This window comes from Giraffa tippelskirchi, chromosome 6 (genome assembly GCF_054371585.1).
Source record: "Giraffa tippelskirchi isolate mGirTip1 chromosome 6, T2T-mGirTip1v1.2.pri, whole genome shotgun sequence".
Classification (NCBI taxonomy): domain Eukaryota; kingdom Metazoa; phylum Chordata; class Mammalia; order Artiodactyla; family Giraffidae; genus Giraffa; species Giraffa tippelskirchi.
This window is the reverse complement of record NC_137280.1, coordinates 133,138,337-133,165,197: the sequence shown is the minus strand read 5'-3', so window position 1 is coordinate 133,165,197 and position 26,861 is coordinate 133,138,337. Positions and strand designations below refer to the sequence as shown.

At 43.3% G+C, this 26,861-nt stretch overlaps 1 protein-coding gene and 1 pseudogene across 10 annotated transcripts in view; one reads left to right on the top strand and one right to left on the bottom strand.

Moving 5' to 3' along the window:
* The first annotated feature begins 5,317 nt into the window (after positions 1–5,317).
* SH3TC2 (SH3 domain and tetratricopeptide repeats 2) overlaps positions 5,318–26,861 on the top strand; it is a 364,632-nt gene continuing 343,088 nt past the window's right edge. For 8 of the 9 annotated variants that reach the window (XR_014055499.1, XR_014055497.1, XR_014055496.1 and 5 more), the window contains exons 1-3: positions 13,884–14,239; positions 16,432–16,530; positions 25,209–25,336. Coding sequence is in view for 4 of the 9 variants with exons in the window: in XM_081495668.1 (XP_081351794.1) it covers positions 16,521–16,530; positions 25,209–25,336 (138 nt within the window). In the remaining 5 variants the exon portion in view is untranslated. Of the gene's footprint in view, positions 5,604–13,883; positions 14,240–16,431; positions 16,531–25,208; positions 25,337–26,861 lie in introns of those variants that run through there. The other variant, XM_081495665.1, reaches the window with a different exon arrangement.
* Positions 18,306–19,547, bottom strand: LOC145508653 (spermine synthase pseudogene; annotated as a pseudogene). Its single transcript, XR_014055504.1, has one exon. The product of XR_014055504.1 is annotated as a spermine synthase pseudogene (transcript).

The following is a 26,861-nucleotide window of genomic DNA, read 5'->3' as shown; positions in this document are numbered from 1 at the left end:
GTCTACCCAGCCACTCAGCCAAGCCTGCTCCCCCTGCAGGACCCCACCTCAGGTCATGGCTACCCTGCTTCTTGCAGGAGCTCAGGCCCAAACATGAGGAGCCATAATTTACCCTTCCTTCTCTCACAGCCTGCATCTCATCCACAGGTGGTTCTGCCTCTACCTTCAAAATAATCTTGCCATACTCACTACCTTCACTGCTACCTCCTTGACCCAATCCGCCCTCTCCTCTTGCTCGGATGGTTGCAGTAGCCTATAATAGCTCCTCTGATTCTTTCAGATCATAAGTCACTCCTCTGCTCAAAACTCTGCAATGGCTGCCATTTCACTCCGAGTGAAAGCCAACCTCCTTAAAGTGGTCCAGTAAGCAAGCCCTGCATCCTCAGGAAGATGTTACCACTCCCCTTGTATTGGATAATCTTCAGTTATCCTCTGGAATCCTCTCTCCACACTTTTCTCCACTGCTCTGGGCCCTTCGGAGGCTGGTCTCTATGGGTGTCCTCAACTCAGCTCTCTCATACTTTGGCTTCCAGTTGTGTTCAGTCAATGGAAGTTGGGAGGTGAGAGGATGGAGTATTATTCCTCTGGCCCATGTGCACACATGGCCTTGGCTAGGCCACAGCTGTGTTCCACTATTAATAACACAGGGCCTGTCATCAACTTTGGCCTGCAGCCAGCTCTTGCTAGGTTCCAACAGCCACTCTTTCCTCTTGTCCTTTCAGGCTTCCCTTCAGGATGTTAATGGCTTCTTCATCTTCCTAGCCCTGCAATGCCTCACCATCCTTGCTGGTTTTCTCTAACTCTGCCCACACTTTTGTACATACCTCCTTCTTTAAACTGTATTTAATTACTCATTTGGAGGTACCCTCTGCTTCCTCCCCCATTGTTACTCTGCTCAAGTTACACTCTCCCTGGCTCTTCCTCTAGCATGCTGGGTACTCTCTTGCCTCAGGGCCTTTGCACCAGCCCTTCCCTTTTCCTGGCTGGCTCTTCTCCTGGATGCCCATGATCCCCTCCACCCACCAAGTCACTCAGCTGTCACCTTCTCAGTGACCACTTCTTTCTTTTAACTAGATACATTTTTTAACATTTTGTTTTGTATTGGGGTATAGCCGATTAATAAACAATGTTGTGATAGTTTCAGGTGAACAGAGAAGGGACTCAGCCATTTAGTGACCAATTTCTTTCTCCACCCTTTTGAAAATTGTAGCCCCTCTACTCTGATGGTTCCATTTTTTTTTTCTGTAATACTTTCCACTGTCCAACACACTGCATAAATTACTTATTTATTCTGTTTCTTGTCTTTCTTCCCTTATTAGAATGTATGCTACACAAGGGAGAGTCGTTTGTCTGTTTTGTTCACTATGTTTAAGGAAGTCCTTAAGACAAACAGTCGTTTGTCTGTTTTGTTCTGCTATGTCCTTACAACTTAGATCACAGCCTAGATTAGTGGGATGCTCTATAATTTTTTGTCCACTGAATAATGTGATTGAATAAGTGGCCTGTTGTTCTTATCTCTCATGTAGTCTGCATTTGTTTCCTTGGGCTGCCCTCACAAAGTACCACAAACTGAACAGCTTAAAACAACAGAAACTTAATGTCTCATAGTTCTGGAGGGTAGAGGCCCCAAATCAAGGCATTTGCATGGCCATGCTCCCTCTGCAACCTGCAGGGAGAATCCTTCCTTGCCTCTTCCTAGCTTCTGGGGGTTACTGACAATCCTTGGTGTCCCCCGGCCTGCAGCTGCAGAATGCTAATTTCTCCGTTCATTGTTACCTTCTGTGTCTCTATCGCTTCACAGGGTGTTTTTGTTTGTTTGTTTTTTAAAGAAGGTAACCAGTCATATTGGATTAGGGGCCTATCCTACTCCAGTAAGAACTTATCTGAACCTAAATAATTATATCTACAACAATCATATTTCCAAATAAAGTCACATTCTCATGTACTGGGGGCTAAGGCTTCAATGTATCACTTTTGGGGGCCACAATTCTACCTATAAGGTGGTCTTTCAGTTCTTCCAGTTAATTTTAGTATCCAAGTGCATATCTTATTACCCAACTAGATTATAAATTTTATAAGAGAAAAATTCAATTTTTCATCTGATGTAGCAAACTGGCTAGTCTCGGGCTGGATGTGACCTACAGGCATGTTTATCTGCCCTGAAGTACTGGCCCATACAGTGATTTGGAAAATGTTCTGAATCAGTTTGTGAACATTTAAAAATCTGGAAACTATACCTGAAAATCTGAGTGTCTGGTTTTCATAACAAATCAGAATGTCTGGTCACATACCAGAGGAACATTGTGCCATGTTCTTCATTGCCTGAAGCCTAGTGATGGCTTGTCCTTGGACTGGATAGTGCCTTCTTCCTTACAGACACACACACACACACACACACACACACACACACATTCACACATATCCATATCCTAATGGATTTGCTTCTCTTAGAGAACTTTGACTAATATAATCTTCATTCAAAAATGTCGATTACTATTACCCTGGTTCAAGCCATCATCATCTCTCTTCTGGATGTTACAACTGTTGCATACTTGGAATTCTAGCTACAGCCTATTTTCCAAGAAGCAGCCAGAGAGACCCTTTATAACCATAAGTCAGTCATGTGTCACCTCTATTTAGTGTCCTCCCTTGGCTCCTATCTCTGTCAATGTAAAAGCTGAAGTCTTTAGATGGCCTTCAAAGTCCTACACAACTGGCCTTCAGTGACCTCATCTCTACACCCTGCCCTGCCTCATGAGACTCCAACCACACACGCTTTTCCTTTAGCTTTCTAGGCAAGTTCCAGCCTCAGGGCCTTTGTACCTGCTGCTCTCTGTCTGGAAAGCTCTTTGTTCTGGCTAATTCATCTGAGCTTCCCATAAGCAGAAGAGCACTGCTTTCGTGTATCCCAAGAGAAGCAATGACTTTTTCCAAAATGGACTATTTAGTTCCGATTTGCCAAAATGTGTGTCTCAACCAACTGTCTGAGGCTGTCCTCTCTGAGCTGGCCTGGGGATCCTTCCATTGGTTGGTCTTGATCATTTATAATTTCTGACCTCCATCGTTGCACCTGTATAGAAATGGTGTTCAGCCAAGTCAAGGAGAAATGCTAAGTCTGAGCATTCAACATCATTTGCAAATTACACCTGGTTTCTCTTCACCAGTTCTCACATACCTCCCAAAGTTCTGAGTGGCTGCTTTGTAAAAAAAAAATCCTTGCCCTTTTATCTTAGGCCCAAGAAAACATCCAAATTCATACGTAAACACTGTGCTTTGGTGAGGGGAAAAGATATGAGACACATTATGGGAAATGGATACTTTAAACTGATCTGTGCAGAGAAAACATCTTCCATGGTAGTTCTGTGATCAGAGAAACCCTGTGTCCCTGCATTCCTGGCCCCACCCCACGCATCCTCTCCTGGGCCCTCTGTAAGCGGTCAGCTAAGCTCCAGAGGGCTCAGGAGCAGATCACCAAATCCTTCCTCATTGTAGTCATGGAAAGACCCTGAATATTAGAAAAGTAAAGCTCCTGGACTGTGGAATCAACTAGTTCTGGCTCAATCCCTGAATCTGACATTCATAAATGGTGGGACCTTTGGTAAGTTATACATGAGTTAGCTTCCTTACTTACAAAATAAAGATGATAATGCTAATATTATGAGGCTGTTGCTGCTAAGCTGCTAAGTCGCTTCAGTCGTGTCCGACTCGGCGCGACCCCACAGACGGCAGCCCACCAGGCTCCGCCGTCCCTGGGATTCTCCAGGCAAGAATACTGGAGTGGGTTGCCATTTCCTTCTCCAGTGCATGAAAGTGAAAAGTGAAAGTAAAGTCGCTCAGTTGTGTCTGACTCTTAGCGACCTCATGGACTGCAGCCTACCAGGCTCCTCCATCCATGGGATTTTCCAGGCAAGAGTACTGGAGTGGAGTGCCATTGCCTTCTCCGTTATGAGGCTGTTATGGGACTTAAATTAAGTAATGTATGATGAGTGCCTTACTCATAGTGAACATTCAGTCACTGGGAATCAAGATGGGTTAGCACTGAAACTGAAGCCAGACTTCGGAGACATGGTGGAGAACCTGTCACCTGGGACTGAGCTGGGGTGTGTGATGGACACCTCGATCACTTCAGTGAGACTGATGCCTAGGCGCTCCTTCATGTTGTATTCCCAGTGCTCCTCCCAGAATATAAAATTGACCAGGCCACCTCCCTCCTTGAAGTGGTCGTGTAACTGGCTGCAAGCTCAACCTCCAAGTAGCCTGCACAGCAGGACTACTTGCTTTCCTTAGGCCACACCTCCTCACTCTTTGGACTACTCAGGAGTGACCTTTGCTCTAGGGATTAAGGAAACAACAAGTAACTGATGATCCTTCAGCTTGGTTGCTGGATCAGTCATGCCTCTGCCTAATGTTACTGGCATATGGCCGTATTTTTTCCATCTCCCTTAGGAGATGTCATGGGAGGTTTTCTGAAATTCAGCCATATTGCCTCAACTGCATCCTACTGCTCTGCTCCTGATCGTTGTTGTTGTTCAGTTGCTAAGTTGTGTCCAACTCTTTGTGACACCATGGACTGCAGCATCCCAGGTTTCCCTGTCCTTCACCATCTCCGGGAGCTTGCTCAAACTTGTGTCCATTGAGCTGGTGATGCCATCCAACCATCTCATCCTCTGTAACCCGCCTTCTCCTTCTTCCCTCAATCTTTCCCAGCATCAGGGTCTTTTACAATGAGTTGCCTCTTCGCATCAGGTGGTCAAAGTGTTGGAGCTTCAGCCCCAATCCTTCCAATGAATATTCAGGGTTGATTTCCTTCAGGACTGACTGCTCCTTAAACAAGATGGAAAAGAGTTTGGTCTGGTGTGGCCCATTTTGTGTGCATATTTGTAGCCTTAACATACTTGGTCATCCATCCTCTCACCTGTAAGATGTTGGGCTACATCAGGCAATTTCTTGTATTCTTTCTGACCTTCTGATTTTGGCAGCCAGGGCTAGGGGTGAGAAGAAATGCCATACCCGCAGCTCCAGCTTCACCCAAATAGCTAAGGTGGGGTGTTTGCAGAGAGAGACTGGGTGGGGAGCGCTTTCCCAGCAGCAGGAGAATCAGCGTAGGCCAAGTCAGTCGGGGAGGGAGAAAGAACAGAAGCAGCCTTGATTCCTGAGATGCTCTCTGCCTCCTCCTCCTGTGCCACTCCCCCACACCGTCCACCCGCACAAGAACCAAACTGTGTATCTCAATCCTAGAATGTGTGGAATGTGCCACAGCCTGATAGGCATGAAGCAATCTGCAGAGAGGCAGGGAGGAGCTCTGCTCCCCAGTCAGAGGCCCAACAGTGCAAGGACTATGGGTCCTGAAGGCTGGGCGGCCCCTCCCATCCTCCCCGGGCCTGCTGCTGCAGCCAGGATATCAAAGGCTGCATTGTGCTTTGAGCGGGACTTGGTCCCTCGTGTGCCAGGGAGGAGGCGGGAGGAGGGATACCGCTGGGAGGCTGTCTCCTCCCAGTGCTCCTCTGGCTGGTGTTCCCAGGGGCCTCGGCCTGGGGAGGATGGTGCACACATGGGTGGCTGCTTCTGCATCCCTGGGGAGCCAAGACTGTCCTGGGGCCCAGGTGAGTTTCCTAGGGGGAAGGGGGACCCCGGCCTGTAGAATGCCTGAGGCAATGGTGGGTCCACTGAAGGCTTAGGGATCTGCTGGGTTGGGGAGCTACTCTTCTCAAGATGGGGAGATAGTTGCACTTTCTGGCTTCTTCTCCTCCCTTCCTCTTCCTCACTTAGTATTTGTCATTCTGACATTGTGAAAAGGGAGTGAAACCTGGGAAGCATCTACTTTTTCTGAAGAAAGAGGCTTTGAGCTCACTCTAGGAGGAGGAGAGAAGGCTGCTTTTGGCTGCCACTCCCAGGGTGTGACTAAGCCCTTCCTTCCTTTTTTCCCAAAATGCCCCAGTTCAGGAAGAAAGCTCAGGCAGTTGGTTCCTCTGGGGACCAGCAGTGGTCATAAACTTGGCCTTAGTCACTCAACCCTATTTTTGTCAGGGTTAACGTTACTGGAGGAAAACAGGCAGTTTCCTGCCTCCTACCTGTTACAGTGTGTGTGTGTGTGTGTGTGTGTGTGTGTGTGTATGTCAAACTGAGGTCACTCAGTTGTTGCTCTAAGAAATTGTCAAGTCATCTGAGGCTTGACATACAGTGACCAACCCTGCTGGTTTCACTGGGACCCAGGGCTTTCCTAGGAGGCATTCAGTGCTAAAACCAAAACAGTCCCAGGCAGACTGAGGTCACTGGTCACCCTAATGCAAGCTCCTTGCTTCTTTTCAGAGGAAGACCAACGTGAGGCCCAGTGGTCTCATGTGTGGCATTCACCAGGATGAGCTGTGGCTTTGTGGGAAGAGTGTGGATTGCGGGAGGACTCTTGGAAGACAAAGGAGCATTACGCCAAGAAATTATTCCTAACACTTGTTAGGATTCCATGTCTTCCTGGAGCACCACCTTGTTTCCTTGGAGGGGGAGCCTAGGAGAACCTCTAGCCAAGGTTTTCTACTCTCTGATAGACAACTTCCCCCTGTAGTTTTGTGACCTGGGCTCGATAAGGTGGAAGGCACTAGAGGTTCCTAAAGCGGATCTGAAGCAGCCATGTTCTGCTTCCTCTGCTTGAAGTTCTAGCCTAGGCACCTTGGTATCTCCAGCAGGGAGTGGCTCCCAGACTAAAGCTACCCCAGACTTAAAAATCCCCCAAATAATGCCCTTGGCACTAAATGCATGACCTTTAGCTAGAAAACACTTTGCTTCTCCAAATTTCTAAAATGTACACATTTTTCAGACCCTCCCCCTAAATCCTGCTATCCTTGTACCCCACGGGAGCAGACACTGCATGGGGGCTGCAAGAATATGAAGGACCACTGGTCTATAAGGCAGGAACCTGCGTTCTAGATCTGACTTGGTTTATCTCCTCTTAGTCAGGCATCCTCACAGTTAATCACCCGGTCTTTGAGGTCTTTGTCTGGATTTGATCTTGGTTCTTTGATTTGCCTTGAGCAATTTATTTATTAACCTTTCTGTGTTTCCGTTTTCTCACTTGCAGATCTTATGATACAATTATGCTTTCCTTATAAAGTGTTGTGGTAGGGATTAAGTCTACATGAAAAACAGTTAAAACAACCTGACACAGTTAATTAAGCACAGTAAATTAAACAAGGCACATTAATCACATCTCTATGACTCTGGCATATCACGCTCTCTCTCTAGGTCTCCCTTTGCTGATCTATAAAATGAGGGTGTTGTAAACTCAGCCTGTGGAGGTAAATTAGGGAGCTCTGCTCCTGGTCCCTGACCCACCAGCTTTAGCCTGAATAATGCTGTTTCTGTTTGACATCCTGTTGTTTAGCCCAAGATTTCATGGAAAGAATTCTGCAGCTTGAAAGAAACAAACCAACACTGAAGAAAACAATCTTGAAGTTCTTATGACACTATCATTCAATTACCTTATTATTTCACCACATTTTTGCTGTTCAGTTGGTTAGCATCCTGGATTCACTTTTTCACCAATAGTCAGCCTGATATTTATTTCTATTGAGGCTTTTCATGCCATCTCCCCAGTTTTCTGTACTTGTCAGGGCCCTTCCCTAGGGAGGATGATACGGCATTGTAGGTCTGAGGTCAGCTGTTATAAACATCCCCTTCTAGGTTCCCCTATTTATCCTAGAGAAATGGAACAAGGTATGAGACACATCCTAGAGTGACTTAATAGTATGTGAGTTTGGCAAGTCTCTTATATTCTTTGAACCTCAGTTTTCCTGTCTCTAAAATGAATATAATATTTGTCACACAGAGCTTTTGTGAAGATTAAATCAGATAATTCATCTCATGGATTTAGCAGGGTCTGGCTTTTGGTAGCTGCTCAGTAACTGCGGGCTGTTGTGTTAACTAATAAGGACCACTCCAGCAACCCTTCTCCTATGCTTCACTCCACTGGAGTAGGAGTTGGTGCTCCTCTTTCTTTGGCTGCTTCTGCCATTGTGTCTGTTTCAGTGGGAGCAAACAGTGAGGACCAACAGTCCTCAGGGGTTAGGGAGGCAGGAAAGGAGAAGGCCTGATAGCACTAAGCCCTGGACTGCTGCCCAGCTGGTCTCCAGTGGAGTGACAAAATGAAAAACGCTGTTCCTGATGCCCCCTAGGTGTGCTGTATTCTCACACATGGACTCTGCCTGCAGCGTTTGTTACCATGATGCTTCTTACTTTGGAGATGGGCAGGTGGTGGGTTTCTGGTAACTGCCATTATTTCTGACTTCTGGACCCCTGGAAATTCTTGCCACTGTTAAACCACAGGTGCTTAGTTAAGATCACAGAGCTAGTCATGTCAAGATTTGTTGGTCTAAAAGCTTCCGCCTTATCTTTCAACACTATCTTGAAGAGATCTGGCAGATTTATACCCTTATACAGAGGATGTGGGAGAGATACATTTGCCTACATTGATTGCTGTTATTTATAACTTTCCTTTCAACCTTTTTTGATAAACATGAATCATCAGTAGAATTATAAGAGATGGAGAGATGAATGCTGATGATAGTAAATCATGATTCACATTTGAGCTTTAACAAACTTGTGCGACATTTTGAATATACTGATAATCGAGAATATAAGAACAATATGCAACTTTCTACTTTATGTCCTATTAGCTTCAGAACTTCTTTATTTCTTTCTTTTAGTTTTTGGAAAAATAAAAGATTATGATACAGTTAGGGTCCCCTGGTAGTTTTTCCCAATCTTACTCCTCACTCTCCCTCCCCCAAACTAATCACATTCATGAATTCAGTGGTTCTGTGCCTTCACTGCACATCTGTATACTCATGAGTGTTCATTGGAAGGGCTGATGTTGAGGCTGAAACTCCAATACTCTGGCCACCTGATGTGAAGAGCTGACTCATTTGAAAAGACCCTGATGCTGGGAAAGATTGAAGGCAGGAGGAGAAGGGGATGACAGAGGATGAGATGGTTGGATGGCATCACCAACTCAATGGATATGAGCTTGGGTAAACTCCGGGAGTTGGTTATGGACAGGGAGGCCTGGTGTGCTGCGGTCCATGGAGTTGCAAAGAGTTGGACACAACTGAGCAACTGAACTGAACTGAATCATTGTAAAGAATTTATTGTTAAGATTTTTAAACTTAAAGTGATATCATTAAGCAGTCTGCTTTTTTTTTTTTTTTTTAATAATTCAACACTATGATCATGCAGAAGACTCAGGTTTGATTCCCAGGTTGGAAAGATCCCCTGGAGAAAGGAAATGGCAACCCACTCCAGTATTCTTGCCTGGAGAATCCCATGTACAGAGAGGCCTGATGGGCTACAGTCCATAGGGTCACAAAGAGTCAGACATGACTCAATGACTAACATACTAAACTACGATCTATGATACTTTTATGTAGATAAACATAGCTGTAATTCTAAATTGATATTTGTCCCAATGAGGACAATGTGGGTTCACATCATAAAAACTGCTGTCATGTCAAAGAAATAAAATGTGGGTGGAGAAAACAAGCATGCAGGAAAATCTTTACTGTTTAGTTTTCTTCTTAAATTTGGGAGTGGTGGTGAATAAGTGGGACCAAGGAGAGACTGAGAGAGAAGTGGGAATATATTCTCATTTCCAGCAAGTTTCTGTGACTGAAATATCTCCTGAGTTGGAGACCTTAGACTTCAGCGTTATGAGGTTGGGTTTATGTAGTGGAACCAGCAAGACCTACACCCATGATCTGGATGGCCTCTGACTCTGTATGACTCTGGTAAAATCACTACTTCTCTCTGGGCCTTAGTTTCTCAACAGTAAAATTAGGAGTGGAATTCAATGATCTCTATTCTCTTCAAATATTCATTTTCTGTAATTATTGCCTCTCCTCATTTTTATCTCTCACATTAAAATGTCAAGATGCCTTCCCTTTTCTAACTTTAAAATACAGTGTCATTCACTTTATTCCCTGTCTTTTCATTTGCCAAGATCACAGCCCACATTCTCACACTCACACTGTGGATTGTCATACAGTTCTCAGCTATCCTCCCTGCATCTCTTTATTGCCTCTCCCTGTCCTTCCAGTGTTATCCCAGGTAGAATTTCCACTTTTGTTTTGCACTTTTGTTTTGCTACACCCATGCTCAGGACTGTTCCATAGCTCCATATTGTTTGCTATATCCATTCTAAATTCCTCTGACTTCTTTAAAATGTTCCCCTTATCCTGACCCTACCATATTTATCAATTTTAGCTCCATCATCCTGACTTCTCCAGTATGTTGTTTGTCAGCTCATGTGCATGTAAACATTTGCTCCTGTCCTGCTGATCTCTTTACCAGTAATCCCACTTTTCTACCACCTATATAAATCTACCAACAAAATAAAGAGGAAGCCATAGACTGGGAGATAATGTTTATAAATTATATATCTAATACTTGTGTCCAGAATAAAAAAAAATCTTATAACTCAGTAATGAGAAGGTAAACAATCCAATAAAAATTTTCAGATACTTTCATTCAGAAAATATAGGGATGGAAATCATACATGTGCAAAATGCTCAGCATCATTAGCTGTGCTCAGTCACATCTGACTCTTTGCGACCCCATGGACTGTAGTCCCACCAGGCTTCCCTGTCCATGGAATTTTACAGGCGAGAATACTGGAGTGGGTTGCCATTCTCTTCTCCAGGGAATCTTCCCAACCCAGGAATTGAACCCAAGTCTCTTGCATCTCCTGCATTGGTAGGCAGATTCTTTACCACTGGTGCCATCTGGGAATCCCTCATTAGTTATTAGGAAAGTGTAAATTAAAACAATGAGATAAAACCACACACGTACTAGAATGACTATAATTAAGAAGACTGATACTAAAGTGGTGTGAATGTGGAGCAACAGGAACTTTCACGTGTAGCTGATGGGAATGCAAAAGGTACAGCAACTTTGGAAAGCAGTTTGGCAAGTTTTTTTGAACTGAGTATTAGTAATTTTCTCTGACCAATAATAAAAATAAAACTAGCTTCCAGAAAGTAATTTATTGATTCACAAATGAAAAGTCCAGGGATTGTTTGTTTCAAGTATGTCTGGATCAAAGTATTTAAATGATTTTAACTGATTCCAGCTGAGCTATTTAAAAACCTAAAAGATGATGCTGTTAAAGTGCTGCACTCAATATGCCAGCAAATTTGAAAAACTCAGCAATGGCCACAGGACTGGAAAAGGTCAGTTTTCGTTCTAACCATGAAGCAGGGCAATGCCAAAGGATATTCAACTATTATGCTGATTTCACATGCCTCCCATGTGATTTTACATGCTTCCCTGATTTTACCAGGGCTTCCCTGGTGGCTCAGCTGGTAAAGAATCCTCCTGCAATGTGGGATACCTGGCTTTGATCCCTGGGTTGGGAAGATCCCCTGGAGAAGGGAATGGCTACCCACTTCAGTATTTTGGCCTGGAGAATTCCATGGACTGTATGGTCCATGTGGTCAAAAAAAGTCTGACACGACTGAGCGACTTCACTTTCACTTTCACATGCTAGCAAGGTAATGCTCAAAAACCTTCAACCTAGGCTTCAGTGGTACATGAACCAAGAACTTCCAGATGTACAAGCTGGATTTAGAAAAGGCAGAGGAACCAGAGATCAAACTGCCAATATCCGTTGAATCACAGAAAAAGCAAGAGAATTCCAGAAAAACACCTACTTCTGCTTCATGTGGATCACAACAAAACTGTGGAAAATTCTTCAAGAGATGGAATACCAGACCACCTGACCTGCCTCCTGAGAAACCTGTAGCGAAATACCGGGCTGGATGAAGCACAGGCTGGGATCAAGATTGCCAGTAGAAATACCAACAACTTCAGATACGCAGATGACACCACCCTAATGGCAGAATGTGAAGAGGAACTAAACAGCCTCTTGATGAAGGTGAAAGAGTGAAAAAGTTGGCCCTAAAACTCAACATTCAAGAAAACTAAGATCATAGTGTCCGGTCCCATCACTTCATGGCAAATAGATGGGGAAAAAGTGTAAACAGTAGCAGATTTTATTTTCTTGGGCTCCCAAATCACTGCGGACTGTGACTGAAGCCATGAAATTAAAAGACACCTGCTCCTTGGAAGTAAAGCTATGATAGAGCTAGACAGCGTATTAAAAAGCAGAGATATCACTTTGCTGACAAAGGTCCATATAGTCAAAGCTATGTTTTTTCATGTCGTCATGTATGGGTGTGAGAGTTGGACCATAAAGAAGGCTGAGCGCCAAAGAACTGATGCTTTTGAACTGTGGTGCTTGAGAAGACTCTTTTTTTTTTTCGGATAAGACTCAAGAGTCCCTTGGACTGCAAGGAGATCAAACCAGTGAATCCTAAAGGAAATAAACCCTGAATATTCTTTGGAGGGACTGATGCTGAAGCTCCAGTACTTTGGCCATCTGATGCGAAGAGCCAACTCATTGGAAAAGACCCTGATGCTGGGAAAGAATGAGGGCAGGAAAAGAAGGGAGCAACAGAGGATGAGATGGTTGCAAGCATCACCAGCTAAATGGACATGAACTGGGCAATATCCAGGAGATGATGTAGGACAGGAAAGTGTGGCATGCTGCAATCCATGGGGTCACAAACAGTCTGACACAGCTTAGCGACTGAACAACAATTCCAACAACCTTTCCCGCCCTGTTTAGAAAATCGCTAGCTACCCCAAGTCATGCAAATACTCTTCTATATTTTGCTCCAAGTTTTTCTGGTATCTTTTAAAAAACAAGCACCTAAACAATTCTGATGCAGATCATCCACAAATCACATTCTGCAAAACTACGATTTTTCTGCTCTAAACCTCACATGTTCTTTAACAGCGGTGCGCCCTGCCTTCTCCCCTAGTCTGAGGTCACCATCCTGAACTTCCTTCTTCAAGATGGGATCATGCCACAGACCCTCACGGTCCTTAGGCAACTGTCTCTTCTCATGGACACACAAAGCTTGCCAGGACTAGGTGTAAATAAGTGAGCTGGCATTCCTGGGGACCATGATGGCCAGAGAACGAATGGCCCGTAGAGGTGGCAGCAGCCACTCAGTCCCAGCTGACTGTTGCCAGATGAGCATGAGGGCCCCAGACTATAGTTCTTTCAGTTTTCAAAGCAAAGCCAAGCATCTGGGTTATGTAAAACACCCTGATTTCTAAATGATGTAGAGCAATTTAAATCTTAAAAATGCACAGTGTAGAAGAAAAAAAAGAAAAGAAAAATGTTGGTGGGTTTTTATGGCCAGTGGCCTCTGGTATACCAGTTTTCAAACTCCATCCTAGAATAAGGAACCAGGGTGCCACTCAAAGTGATTCTAGGACCAGCAGGATTATTACCTGGGACCATATTAGAAATGCAGAATCTCAAGCTTTTAACTACTGAGGCAGAATCTGCATTTTATCAATGAATGTTGATAAGTGTTACTTGCTCAGTCGTATCTGACCCTTTGGGACTGTAGCCGGACGGGTTCCTCTGTCCATGGGATTCTCCAGGCAAGAATACAGGAGTGGGTAATCATTTCATTCTCCAGAAAATCCTCCTGACCCATGGATGGAAACAGGGTTTCCTGCATGGTAGGCAGATTCTTTACCGTCTGAGCCACTAGGGCAGTTTATCAATAGCCCCAGGTGATTCATTAAAGTTTGAAAACCTTATGCAGATATGTGGTTCTTACTGACTCAAATCAGAATCATTTGGGGAACTTAAGAAAAATACCTCCATTGATGTGGTGACGTCGCGTTCTTCCTGTCTGGGCTTAAGCAGTACCTGACAAAGAACAGAAGTTCAAGGCAACAGGACCACTCTTCTCATTTGCCCGGGCCCCTCATCTCCCCTTTAGTCTCGCCTCGCTTTCCCGGAGAGTCTCGCGAGGCGCGAGGTCTCGCGAGGCTTTGCGCCGTGCTAGCCCCTCCGTGTGTGAACATCCCACCTGCCCTTGCGGTGCCCCTGGAGCGCTCCAGTTTTTCCCTCAGCGGGTGAGGCTTCCAGTTGCTAGCGAGCCCCTGGGGTTCCCCCCCTGAGGTGGTGCATCTCGTTGAGCAGCTCTCTTGGAGTGTCGAGAAGATAAAGGAGGCAGGTGCCTCGTGGTGGTCGTCCTCACTGCGTGCTGTGAGGACTGACTTGGCCTTCGTGTTCTCTCTTCGCCGGGGTTGCACGGGGGAGTTTCAGCGACCATGGAGGGTCCGGTGAGGCGAAGCGGGGCCTCTGTGAGAAATTTCAGCCCTTTGTGAGGTAAATGGAGGAGTCTGAGGCCTCATGGACGTTTCGCTTACCTTACCTGAGGAACCCCCCCCCCAACCCCGCCACCCTTCCCCAGCCAAGAGAGAACTGGTCTCTCTTGAAACGCCTCCGTGGGCCCAATGGGGAGACGATGGGTGGAGGACGACGCGCCCTGAGTGAGAAAGCCTTCTCTAGCCATCTGAGAGCGAGCCTAGGGGTACCGGACCTCCCAGCCTCCTTCCCTCCAAAGTGCGCGGAAGGATGAGGGGTGGGCTGACCTCGCGGTGGGGTGGAGCACTGCTCTTCCTGGGAGAAGGGGAAGAAAAAAAGAGAAGAAAACAAAGGAAAGAAAGAGAAGAGAAAAGAAAAATACCAGTGACTGGGTAGCACGATGAAGGACATAAATTAACATTTTTGGAGATGAGGCTTAGGCATTGAAATTTTAAAAAATCACTGCTTTTTAAAAAGCCACTTGGGTGACTTGAATAGGCAGACAGGGTTGAAAAGCACTCAGATCAAGCCTTCACCTATAATTGGGAAAAGTGAAATCTCAAAAAAATGGACAGATGAAATATCCTGACCAGTGTCACTTAACTAATGTATGGGAGAATCTGATTTGTGCAAACTCATATCTCATGATTCTCAAGCCAGAACCTTTTCTGCTGCAGTTACTTTGGTTCCTGGGGGCAGAACTACAAAATGATCCTGGTAGACTATAGCTCATTACTGCTAGCTTCCAGGTAAGCTGCATAATTTCAGCACTAACAAGATTGCTACATGAAAAGGTGTGAGCCAATGACCCCCTCCTTCAGCACATTCAAGCCTAAATTCATTTCATTCTCCCTGTTCATTACCCTAAAAAAGTGCTAACTGTTCCTGCTATGAGAAAATGGAAGATCCTCAGCTTGGGTCTCAAAATCCCACTGAACAGGCATGGAAGAAGACAGACTTCTGGCAGCAATATAAGAATTTGGGTTCAAGGTTAATCAGCCATGATTGGATGGTGTGTGATTACTTCATTCCTTATCACTCTTGGACTGCCTGTGCTTTAAGAGAAGCACAGGTCCAGAATGCAAACCTAGTAGATCTGTTTGACTTTGATCCACCAGCATTTTACAAATAAAGAAGTTGGATGGATTAGATGACTGACTGACAATTAGTAGCTGAGCCAATATTCCTAACCCCTATTTCCAGTATCAGGTATTGCTTACAATATTCTGACCCCATGGTAGAGTCCTTGAGCAGTGTCATGTTCAAAAGAACATAGCAACCAACAATAATGGGTTAAGAACTTGAGTTCTTTTGTTGTATTTTGAGGATACCATGAAAGAGGCCCACATTCCATGTCAATACTTTCAAATTTCCCTTCTGTTCTTTTTTTTTTTTTTTTTATCTACTGCCTTGTGCTTTGTAACTGCACTTTTCTTCTCTTTTCAACTCTGTGCCATCAAAATAGCCTCCTCCTTAACCCTAGTATGTACTATGATCTTCTCTTTTTCACTCCAGTTTCACAGCTGCAAAGACAGGAACATCTTAGTGAGCTGGGGAGGAACGGTCCCCAACCTTGTTGGCACTAGAGACTGGTTTTGTGGAAGACAGTTTTTGCAGTGACTGGGGATGGGAAATGGTTTTGGGATGATTCCAGCATATTACATTTATTGTGCACTGTATTTGTATTATTATTACATCAACTCCACCTCAGATAAGTGGGCATTAGATCCTAGAGCTTGAGGACCCCTGCCATACAGAAGTCTGTATAGTGGGCAGACAGAAGGACAGTTTGGGGCCAATCATACATTTCAGGGCCATTACAACCATGCCCCAGTCACCTCCCTCAGGATGTTATTCTCAATTGCTCTGCTCCAGCACTTCCATTATCCACCTTGCTGTAGTCAGATTTATTAATACCTTGTAGGCCCATTATGTATTGAACACGTAAGCCATGGGACTCACTCTGACCTGTAGGTGGGAAATCTGTTTTTTTTTCCCTTTTTTAAATATAGTGGAGATACCCAGGCTGCTGTAGCATTGAGATAGCATACTTTAGTTGAGAACTTAATAATTCTAAGGCAAAAGTGATAATAATTAGTATTCTTCTGGACCACCAGCAAGGAGAAAAGAATGATTGCTTGACAAAAACTTGTAACCCTTGCTTATGCCTTTCTTATACTCTCACAAATAATCTTTCATTTGATCTCCTCCAGGTAAAGACACTTCTTCCAAGGATCCAACCATATCGAGTGAATTTATATACTCATCTGAAAACAAGGAAAAATGTTTCCTGCCACAGAACATGATTCCAGGTATCTAAACCCCAAAGACAAAACTTATTTAAAAATATTTTTCATGTAGAATATTACAGTAACCCCGTTATCAGTCTCATCTACAAGTTCCCTCCCTCTGATCCTTCCTAGGCACCACCATTAAATACATCTTTGTAAGCATGACCTTGACTATGATATTCACTTGCCCACAAATCTTCCAATGCTCTCCATTGCCTGTGTGATTAAAGCTAAACCATCTCAGGTGACACTGAAAGCTTTTCACAATCTGGTACATATTAGGAACTCGATATATATTTGCTGTATTAAATAAAGTTCAGTAGAGTTCAGTTCAGTCGCTCAGTCATGTCCGACTCTTTGCGATCCCATGAATTGCAGCATGCCAGGCCTCCCTGTCCATCACCAACTCCTGGAGTTTACCCAGACTCATGTCTGTTGAGTCGGTGATGCCATCCAGCCATCTCATCCTCTGTTGTCCCCTTCTCCTCCTGCCCCCAATCCTTCCCAGCATCGGGGTCTTTTCCAGTGAGTCAACTCTTCGCATGAGGTGGCCAAAGTATTGGAGTTTCAGCTTCAACATCAGTCTTTCCAGTGAACACCTAGGACTGATCTCCTTTAAGATGGACTGGTTGGATCTCCTTGCAGTCCAAGGGACTCTCGAGTCTTCTCCAACACCACAGTTCAAAAGCATCAATTCTTTGGCACTCAGCTTTCTTTACTGTCCAACTCTCACATCCATACATGACTCCAGGAAAAACCATAGCCTTGACTAGACAGACCTTTGTTGGCAAAGTAATGTCTCTGCTTTTTAATATGCTATCTAGGTTGGTCATAACTTTCCTTCCAAGGAGTAAGCGTCTTAATTTCATTGCTGCAGTCACCATCTGCAGTGATTTTGGAGCCCCAAAAAATAAAGTCTGACACTGTTTCCACTGTTTCCCCATCTATTTCCCATGAAGTGATGGGACCAGATGCCATGATCTTAGTTTTCTGAACGTTGAGCTTTAAGCCAACTATTTCACTCTCCTCTTTCACTTTCATCAGAGGCTTTTTAGTTCTTCTTCACTTTCTGCCATAAGGGTGGTGTCATCTGCATATCTGAGGTTATTAATATTTCTCCCAGCAATCTTGATTTCAGCTGTGCTTCATCCAGCCCAGCGTTTCTCATGATGTACTCTGCAAAGAAGTTAAATAAGCAGGGTGACAATATACAGCCTTGACGTACTCCTTTTCCTATTTGGAACCAGTCTGTTGTTCCATGTCCAGTTCTAACTGTTGCTTCCTGACCCGCATACAGGTTTCTTAAGAGGCAGGTCAGATGGTCTGGTATTCCCATCTCTTTCAGAATTTTCCACAGTTTATTGTGATCCACACAGTCAAACGCTTTGGCATAGTCAATACAGCAGAAATAGACATTTTTTTTTCCCTCACTTGTAATTTTAATCGAAGCATTGCTATTCATTTTTAAAGTCTTTCCTCATAAGCACCAAATTGTAATCTCTGTATCAGTTTGGGGGGGAAAGAAACTCCATGAAGAAAACCACGATGTTCACTCCTCCAAACAACCAAGTTCAAATTCAAAGTCTTCCAAAGTGAAAACAAAACAAAACAAAAGCCCACACAGAAAAACAGAAACAAAAACAAAAATCACATTCTAGGGGTTCAGTGCATTTAGCAGCCTTCACTGTGCTGTCTAATCATCGTAGTTCATCAAAATATACATTTTCCATTTGACTTTTAAATTAAAAAAATAATTAAAAACAGGAAACATGAAGGAATTCACAATCAATTGCCTGACTTGTTTTGATTTCATGTACAGCATAGAGAGGTCAGGAAGACTATTTGCAGCACACATGATCGGGGACACTGATTTTCAAGGTTTAGCTTTCTTCCAAACAGTGTAAAATACCCACAATTCCAAGTACGAAGGGACACAGACGATCTCCTTTGAGAATCCACCGGACAATACAGGCGCCCCAGCTGTTCTTCATAGAGGGACAGGGCTTCTGTCAAACTGACACAGTTCCCCTGTGTAAAATATTTCCCATCCTGTTTCAATACTTTCATTGAGAGGTCAAGAATCAGTCTGAGAAACTCCCACGTGGAATCTTCTTCCGGAGAGGTGGAGATTGGAACAGCTGTCAAATCGTTAATCACATAATGAAACTCTCCCTTCTTTGGCGTACCTCTTCAGTACTGGAATACAGTCTTCTATTAGAACCTGATAGCAGTCTCCTTTAAGATTGTCTAAGACATCACACGTTTTTCGCATGTATTTCTTGCATCTGTCAATCAACATTTGCTCAATCTCTACCATAGTCACCATCTTTGGTTTCAGTTTGACTATTTCACGTAATATGCCCCCATCTCCACCTCCCAGAATCAGTACATCTTTGCCACTGTAATCTTCTTTGCCACTGCCCATGATGGCCCAGGTATACGCCAAATCACTTTCTGCCAAATTAACATCCCCACTGAGGATGAGAATATTCCCAAATTGCTTTGAGTGTAAAATTTTAATGTTCTGGTAAGGTGAGTCTTCATCATACACCACTTTATCTATGTCATACTCAACCAGGCGGCCATCTGCAGTGGGCCAGTATCTGTCGATGGCCCCTCCTTGAACTATGGGTGGTAATCGCTTTACCCACTCAGTACTGTCCTGACTCAATTCTTTCATTCTTTCTTCTACTTTGTTCAAAAGACTATCAACTTCTTTGCCTTGTGCATCACCGTCGTAACTCTGAAGATCCAGCAACACCAATCCATGCGGGTAAATTCTCAAATTGGCAAAGCTTCCATTTTTGTTTATGTACGTCGCTAAATAGCCATGGTCCTGCCAGGTGTGCACTGACTCCGTCATCCCCTCCTCCTGGAAGATGGACTGGAGGCCTTTCAGAATGGTCTCACCATCAGCTTTGGCGCCGAGCATGAAGTCGAGGGTGCTGTGCCATGCCGCTGCCATAGTGAGGCGAGGCCCTGGGCCAGGCCTGGGGGAGACGGCCGGGGAAACTCGGGGGGCCGCGCGGCGTGTCAGGCTGCAGACAGCCAGAAGTAGATGTTTCTCTGGAACTCTCTTGCTTTTTCGATGATGCAGCAGATGTTGGCAATTTGATCTCTGGTTCCTCTGCCTTTTCTAAAACCAGCTTGAACATCTGGAAGTTCACGGTTCCCGTATTGCTGAAGCCTGGTTTGGAGAATTTTGAGCATTACTTTACTAGCGTGTGAGATGAGTGAATTGTGCAGTAGCTTGAGCATTCTTTGGCACTGCCTTTCTTTGGGATTGGAATGAAAACTGACCTTTTCCAGTCTTGTGGCCACTGCTGAGTTTTCCACATTTGCTGGCATATTGGGTGCAGCACTTTCACAGCATCATCTTTCAGGATTTGAAATAGCTCAACTGGAATTCCATCACCTCCACTAGCTTTGTTTGTAGTGATGCTTTCTAAGGCCCACTTGACTTCACATTCCAGGATGTCTGGCTCTAGGTGAGTGATCACACCATCGTGATCATCTGGGTCGTGAAGATCTTTTTTGTACAGTTTTTCTGTGTATTTTTGCCACCTCTTCTTAATATGTTCTGCTTCTATTAGGTCCCTACCATTTCTGTCCTTTATCGAGCCCATCTTTGCTTGAAAAGTTCCCTTGGTATCTCTAATTTTCTTGAAGAGATCTCTAGTCTTTCCCATTCTATTGTTTTCCTCTATTTCTTTGCATTGATCACTGAGGAAGGCTTTCTTATCTCTCCTTGCTATTCTTTGGAACTCTGCATTCAAATGGGTATATCTTTCCTTTTCTCCTTTGCTTTTCACTTCTCTTCTTTTCATAGCTATTTGTAAGGCCTCCTCAGATAGCCATTTTGCTTTTTTGCATTTCCTTTCCACGGGGATGATCTTGATCCCTGTCTCTTGTACAATGTCACGAACCTCCGTCCATAGTTCATCAGGCACTCTGTCTATCAGATCTAGTCCCTTAAATCTATTTCTCACTTCCATGGTATAATTATAAGGGAGTTGATTTAGGTCATACCTGAATGGTCTAGTGGTTTTTCCTACTTTCTTCAATTTAAGTCTGAATTTGGCAATAAGGAGTTCATGATCTCAGCCACAGTCAGCTCCTGGTCTTGTTTTTGCTGACTGTATAGAGCTTCTGCATCTTTGGCTGCAAAGAATATAATCAATCTGATTATGGTGCTGACCATCTGGTGATGTCCATGTATAGAGTCTTCTCTTGTGTAGTTGGAAGAGAGTGTTTGCTATGACCAGTGTGTTCTCTTGGCCAAAATCTATTAGCCTTTGCCCTGCTTCATTCTGTACTCCAAGGCCAAATTTGCCTGTTACTCCAGGTGTTTCTTCACTTCCTACTTTTGCATTCCAGTTCCCTATAATGAAAAGGACATCTTTTTGGGGTGTTAGTTCTAGAAGATCTTGTGGGTCTTCATAGAACCGTTCAACCTCACCTTCTTCAGCGTTACTGGTCAGGGCATAGACTTGGATTGCCATGATATTGAATGGTTTGCCTTGGAAATGAACGGAGATCATTCTGTCATTTTTGAGATTGCATCCAAGTACTGCATTTCGGACTCTTTTGTTAACTATGATGGCTACTCTATTTCTTCTAAGGGATTCCTGCCCAAAGTAGTAGATAAAATGGTCATCTGAGTTGAATTCACCCATTCCTGTCCCTCTTAGTTTGCTGATTCCTAGAATGTCAATGTTCGCTCTTGTCATCTCCTGTTTGACCACTTCCAATTTGCCTTGATTCATGGACCTAACATTCCAGGTTCCTATGCAATATTGCTCTTTACAGCATCGACCTTTGCTTCTATCACCAGTCCCATCCACAACTCGGTGTTGTTTTTGTTTTGGGTCCATCCCTTCCTTCTTTCTGTAGTTATTTCTCCACTGATTTCCAGTAGCATATTGGGCACCTACCGACCTGGGGAGTTCATCTTTCAGTGTCCTATCTTTTTGCATTTTCATACTGTTCATGGGTTCTCAAGGCAAGAATACTGAAGTTGTTTGCCATTAAATAAAGTATATATCACCTAGTAGATTTTAAGGTACTGAAGGGCAGGTGCAATTTTTTGAATAATTAACTATCTACATAGTACTTAAAAGAGTTGTTTGTGCATATGTAATTGGTGCTCAGAAAATGTTTGGTAAATAAATACATGAATGATTGAATAAGTCCATGGAGGTCTTGTTTGTCTTCTATATACCACCTTATACAGAGGTTATTAAATATATAAGGGAATAAAGGGTTGAGTATGTAGGATGAGATTGGCTGAGCAGAAGGGTGTCTGTCTGATTCTTTCAGAAGGAAAAAGAAGATTTTGAAATTAAAGTAGAAAAAATCTTTTTCTTATTACATATTTTTCCCAGTGTGATCCTTAAGAGACTTTAATGAAACTGGGAAAGAGAACCATCCTCAGAGAGAGAGATACATCTGAGCTAAACCTTGTACTGAAAATTCTGAGGATAAACCTGGGGAAAACCCAGTTTCTATTATGCAATAACAGGGACCATTTTTAATGGCAAATCATGTACCAAGCACATTATAAGTCATGCCTGCATCTACTTTTCATCTTCACATACTCACTTCTAGGAGGTGGCACCACATTCTGCATTTCAAAAGTGGCAAACAGAGACTCACAGAGTAGGGTAAGTTCCCCAGTGCCATACAGTTAATACATGAGGAGAAAGGGATTCAATCCCTGGTCCTTGTTTGTAACCATGATGCCCTGTTGTCTCCCAAACATGTACTTTTCTGCAGCATACAAAATCAAGATTTGTGAAAAAAGATCTGCAGAATGAATGTTTCAAAGGATATGTACTATGTAAATCGATAGTGTATAATGTCATGCCACATTCTTTCTTTTCCCCATTTTAAATTCTGTCAAACTTCTTTGTTGACTATGAAAAATACCTTGCCCTCTATTTTTTCTGCTGTTGTGTCAATCTCCTTATCTGTCTGCCAGCTTGGGCCATCTCTGAAAAAGCTGAATCGCCAACCATCTGTCGTTTCATGAACGCAATGGAGTCAGCATTTTATCCTATCAGTGAATGAAAGCAAGTGAACAAAGGGTACATGTAGGTGAAACTTAACCTCCCGAGCCAGAACTTGTCCATCTTTCAGCATTTTCTGCCATGATGCTGTTTCCAAGAAGATCATAGTGTGGGAAGGGGAGACTCACCTCCAACTGCCAACCTCTTCTTCATGAGGAAGAGTCACAGACAGTCAATCAGATACATTAGCATGATTAAACCACTAGTTTTCAGAAGGATTAAAAAAGTGACAAAATGTACTTTGCCCTAAAAGTAGAGTGAACTTGATTTATTCCCTTGTCCTCAGTGGGCACTGTAGGATCCCACACTGGCCTAGAGGTGTTGCTCTGAGTATCAGCTCTCACTGGTTGAGATTCAATAGCAGTCTGCTTGTTTAAATCCAGGCCTTTTGAGTTCCATAACTATGAACTCAAGTGCATGACAAGGAGATTCACTTTGAAGGGGCTATCACTTATCAGGAGGTTTTCTGGGGGAGATTCTGGAGGGGAGTTTGGATCAGGCTTTAGAAGGACAAGAAGTTTAGTGAGAAGAAATCACAGAATCATTTAGTGTTAAGGTTAATTACAGTGTAACTTGATGAGGGCAGCGAGCAGAAACTGCTGGAGTACTAGGGTAGGGATGGGGGTTTGTGACGGACAACAGCTAATGCTTAATGTGTTTATTGAATGTTTAGTATGCACCCAACACTAAATAGAATGCTTTATGCACATAATCTCATTTACTAAGCCTCTTAAAAATTCTGTGGGATTGTACTGTAAAAGCTCTTCAGCTAATGAGAAAAGTCAAGTGTAGAGGGGTAATTAACTGCTCAAGGTGGCGCAATTAACAAAAGCAGAGCCAAGCCTTGAGCCCAGGTCTGTGTGACTCCTCCTTCCTGAGCTTTACCTCCTCCCTGAGCTTTACCTCCTCCCAGAGATCAGTGTTCAGTGAGGCTACCAGATGAACATTGGACCTGGACTGCTGAAGATGGAGGACTTGCATGAGATTAGAACACAGGCCAGGGAGGAGCGGAGTGGAATAAACATCCACCCGAAGCTCTCACCGATGTCAGGTCAGTGGGTATTGTCATGTCGGAGCTGGCCTGCAGCCACAGCATTTCCACAACTTCTACGTTAGAGACAAACCTTTTTAAATACAGAAGTTCAGCCTGCCTGTGTGCTCAGGCGAGCATGACAAGGGCTATCTTTAATGTGTTCAGGAATTTGCAGAAGCTCTGGCAAGTTAAGGCTAGAAGACAAACCTCTGTGCTTATCCAGTTGATGCCTTCATGGTTGATTGTGTTTGAAAATTATTAATGGGATTGCTACTTATTGTCAGAGAAGGCAATGGCACCCCAGTCCAGTCCTCATGCCTGGAAAATCCCATGGACGGAGGAGCCTAGTGGGCGGCTGTCTCTGGGGTCGCACAGAGTCGGACACGACTGAAGCGACTTAGCAGCAGCAGTCTAAAGAAGACACATGGCAAAGTGCAGTTATAATGATGAACCTCCTCAGCGTGGCCTTTTACGACAGCACTATCCACTCTCCAACAGCTCCATCACTCTTGTCTCTTTACCCTGTTAACATTTTTTTACTCATACCCCTTTTCTCCATCTGAAATTATTGTGTGCACGGAATTGGTTACTTGCCAAGAACACAAGCTCCATGAGAGCAGGACCATGTTTATTTTGTTCCTACTGTATCCTAGCACCTAAAATAGCTTCTGTTCAGAGTGTTGGTTTGAATGAATGCATTTTGAAGATATTAAAGATAGGCTATAATATATTAACCATTTACCTTGACAAATAATAAATGCATTATCAGAAAGAAGCGTGTTAGAGGAAATGCATGTGTATAAGTATAACGCATGGGCTTCCCTGGTGACTTAGTGGTAAAGAATCAGCTTGCAATGCAGGAGATGTGGGTTCAATCCTTGGGTTGGGAAGATCCTCTGGAGAAGGAAATGGCAGCCCATTCCAGTACTCTTGCCTGGGAAATGCCATGGACAGAGGAGCCTGGTGGGCTACAGGAGGCTGGTGCAACTCCATGGAATCGCAAAAGAGTCAGACACAACAATAGCAATATATAATGAGTAAAGTACATGATATTTATTACATATCATAAATCTGACATATAAATACTCTTCCATAAATATGGATAAATTTCATCTTCTTTGGAAACTTTCACAAATCATCCACAGGAGGAAATATATGTTTTAGCTGGTTCTGTGTGGTACTCTTCCATCAGGGCCACGCAGCTAGAAATATACCTTGTACAAACAGAAATAACCAACCCAACTGTAGCAGCTCCTGAGATTCCAGAATATTCTGGGCTTCAGCATTTTTTTTTTTTTGAGGGGGGAGAAGTTTCAAGAATGTGCCCAGAGAATTGTTAAGATTACTTAACAATTGCTTAACAATCTCTAATTGATGAGTTTGGGTAGGTTCTGGGAGTTGGTGTTGGATAGGGAGGCCTGGCGTGCTGCAGCTCATGGGGTCACAAAGAGTCGGACACAACTGAGCAACTGAACTGAACTGAATTGATGAGAACACCGCTTTAGGGAATAGATGTGGGAATCATTGGGGGTTATCTAATTCTTTCTTCCCTATTACTGCATTTCCATCCTGATCTTTCTCCCTCTGTTCTCTTTAAGATCTGACACTCTCCTTCAGTGTGAAGAGCCGCTCCAGAAGGTGTGTAAATGGCCCCTTGCAAGAAGCAGCCAGGAGGCGGCTCTGGGCGCTGGAGAATGAGGACCAGGAGGTGCGTGCATTGTTTAAGGTGAGCTGGGAGCTGTGCAACCTCATCTTTTGTCCTTCCACTACCTACACTCTCCCCAGTACCTAGGACAGTGCCAGGACAAAGTCCCTCAAGAAAACTTCTAACTGAATGCACAATAATATATAGGTTCTCTACTCAGCAGGAATGGGTCAACCCTTGGAATCAGAGTTAGAGAAAGCTTCATTTTAAATCTATTAATTTTTTGATCTTCTGCATACTTCTGTAGAATGGGAATCATTGTAATATAAAGTATACTTTTAAAAAAATGTTGTGAATTTGACTCTTAAAAATTGTGATAAAATATACATAACATAACATTTTCAGTTTTAATGAGTTTTACTGTACACATCAGTGATATTAAATGCATTTATATTATTGTGCAACCATCACCCTATCCATTCCAGAATTTCTCATCATCCTGAACTAAAACAGTGTACCCACTAAACAGTAACTCTCCTCTGTCCCCTTTCCTCAGTCACTGGTAACCTCTAAGTGTACTTCTCTTAAGTAACAAAGTTACCAATCAAAAATTAATAGCTATAAAATTTAGAATGAGAGGAGGAAAAGACAATAAGATAAGTCAATTTCTCATCTTTCATAGTAGGTAGATAGTATCTTCAAGTTCTAGACCAAGGAAGGAGGATATAATTAAATTATTTATATTTTAGGGGGTACTTGCTAGGAGAATTAAAGTCAGAAATAGTTAAAAGTTGCTGCAAGTTGTTAAAAGAGATGGGGGAAAGAGAACACCGCTTTACATATTAAACTAGCATGTTCTAGTTATTTTACAGTCTCTGTTTGAATTTGATACAAATTTAAAAGAGGAACATACTGTCTTAATTGGCCTTGTAATAGAAAAGAAAGTATTTGGTTTGTTGGGAGAAGTAAATGAGATAGAATCTGTAGAGAGCTTGGTATTGTGGTTGGGTGGTAGGATGTGCTCCAGAAATAGTAGATATGTTATAAATAGCAGAGTGGTTTTGTTTTTAAATCTCCAGAATTCAGAAACTTGGAGGCATTAGCTACTAACTACCACTAGTGAGTTTCTTTTAATTTGAGTCACTTTTGACATGGGCAAGAACTGGGTTTGGTGGTGCAAACTAGCCTGCTGGGGCTTGGAGTCAGTTGAATCTGAGATCCAGTTTGGGTGTCATGGCTCCCTTGACTTACCCTGTCTGCGCTCTGGCATCCTTGAGTATAAAACAGGGATAATACTGTTTCCTATTAAATCTGAGATGCCATTTGATTATAAATTTATTATTTTGAGAAGGAAAATAAGCGATGACAATTATTTATGATGTCATGCTTCTTTTATTTCAGAAATGGTTAAATGTGATAAAAGTGTATTTAGAATGGGCTAACGCCTTTAATTATACTCTTTTCATAGGGTTATTGTGAAAGTTAAATGAAGCATTGCTCATCAAACTGTTGTTGAAGTACCTGGTGTGTAATAAATTTCTTGTAAACCAGTTTTTACATAGGACTCTCTTCCCTGACTACCAGGATCCACATCTCCCAAGGATCT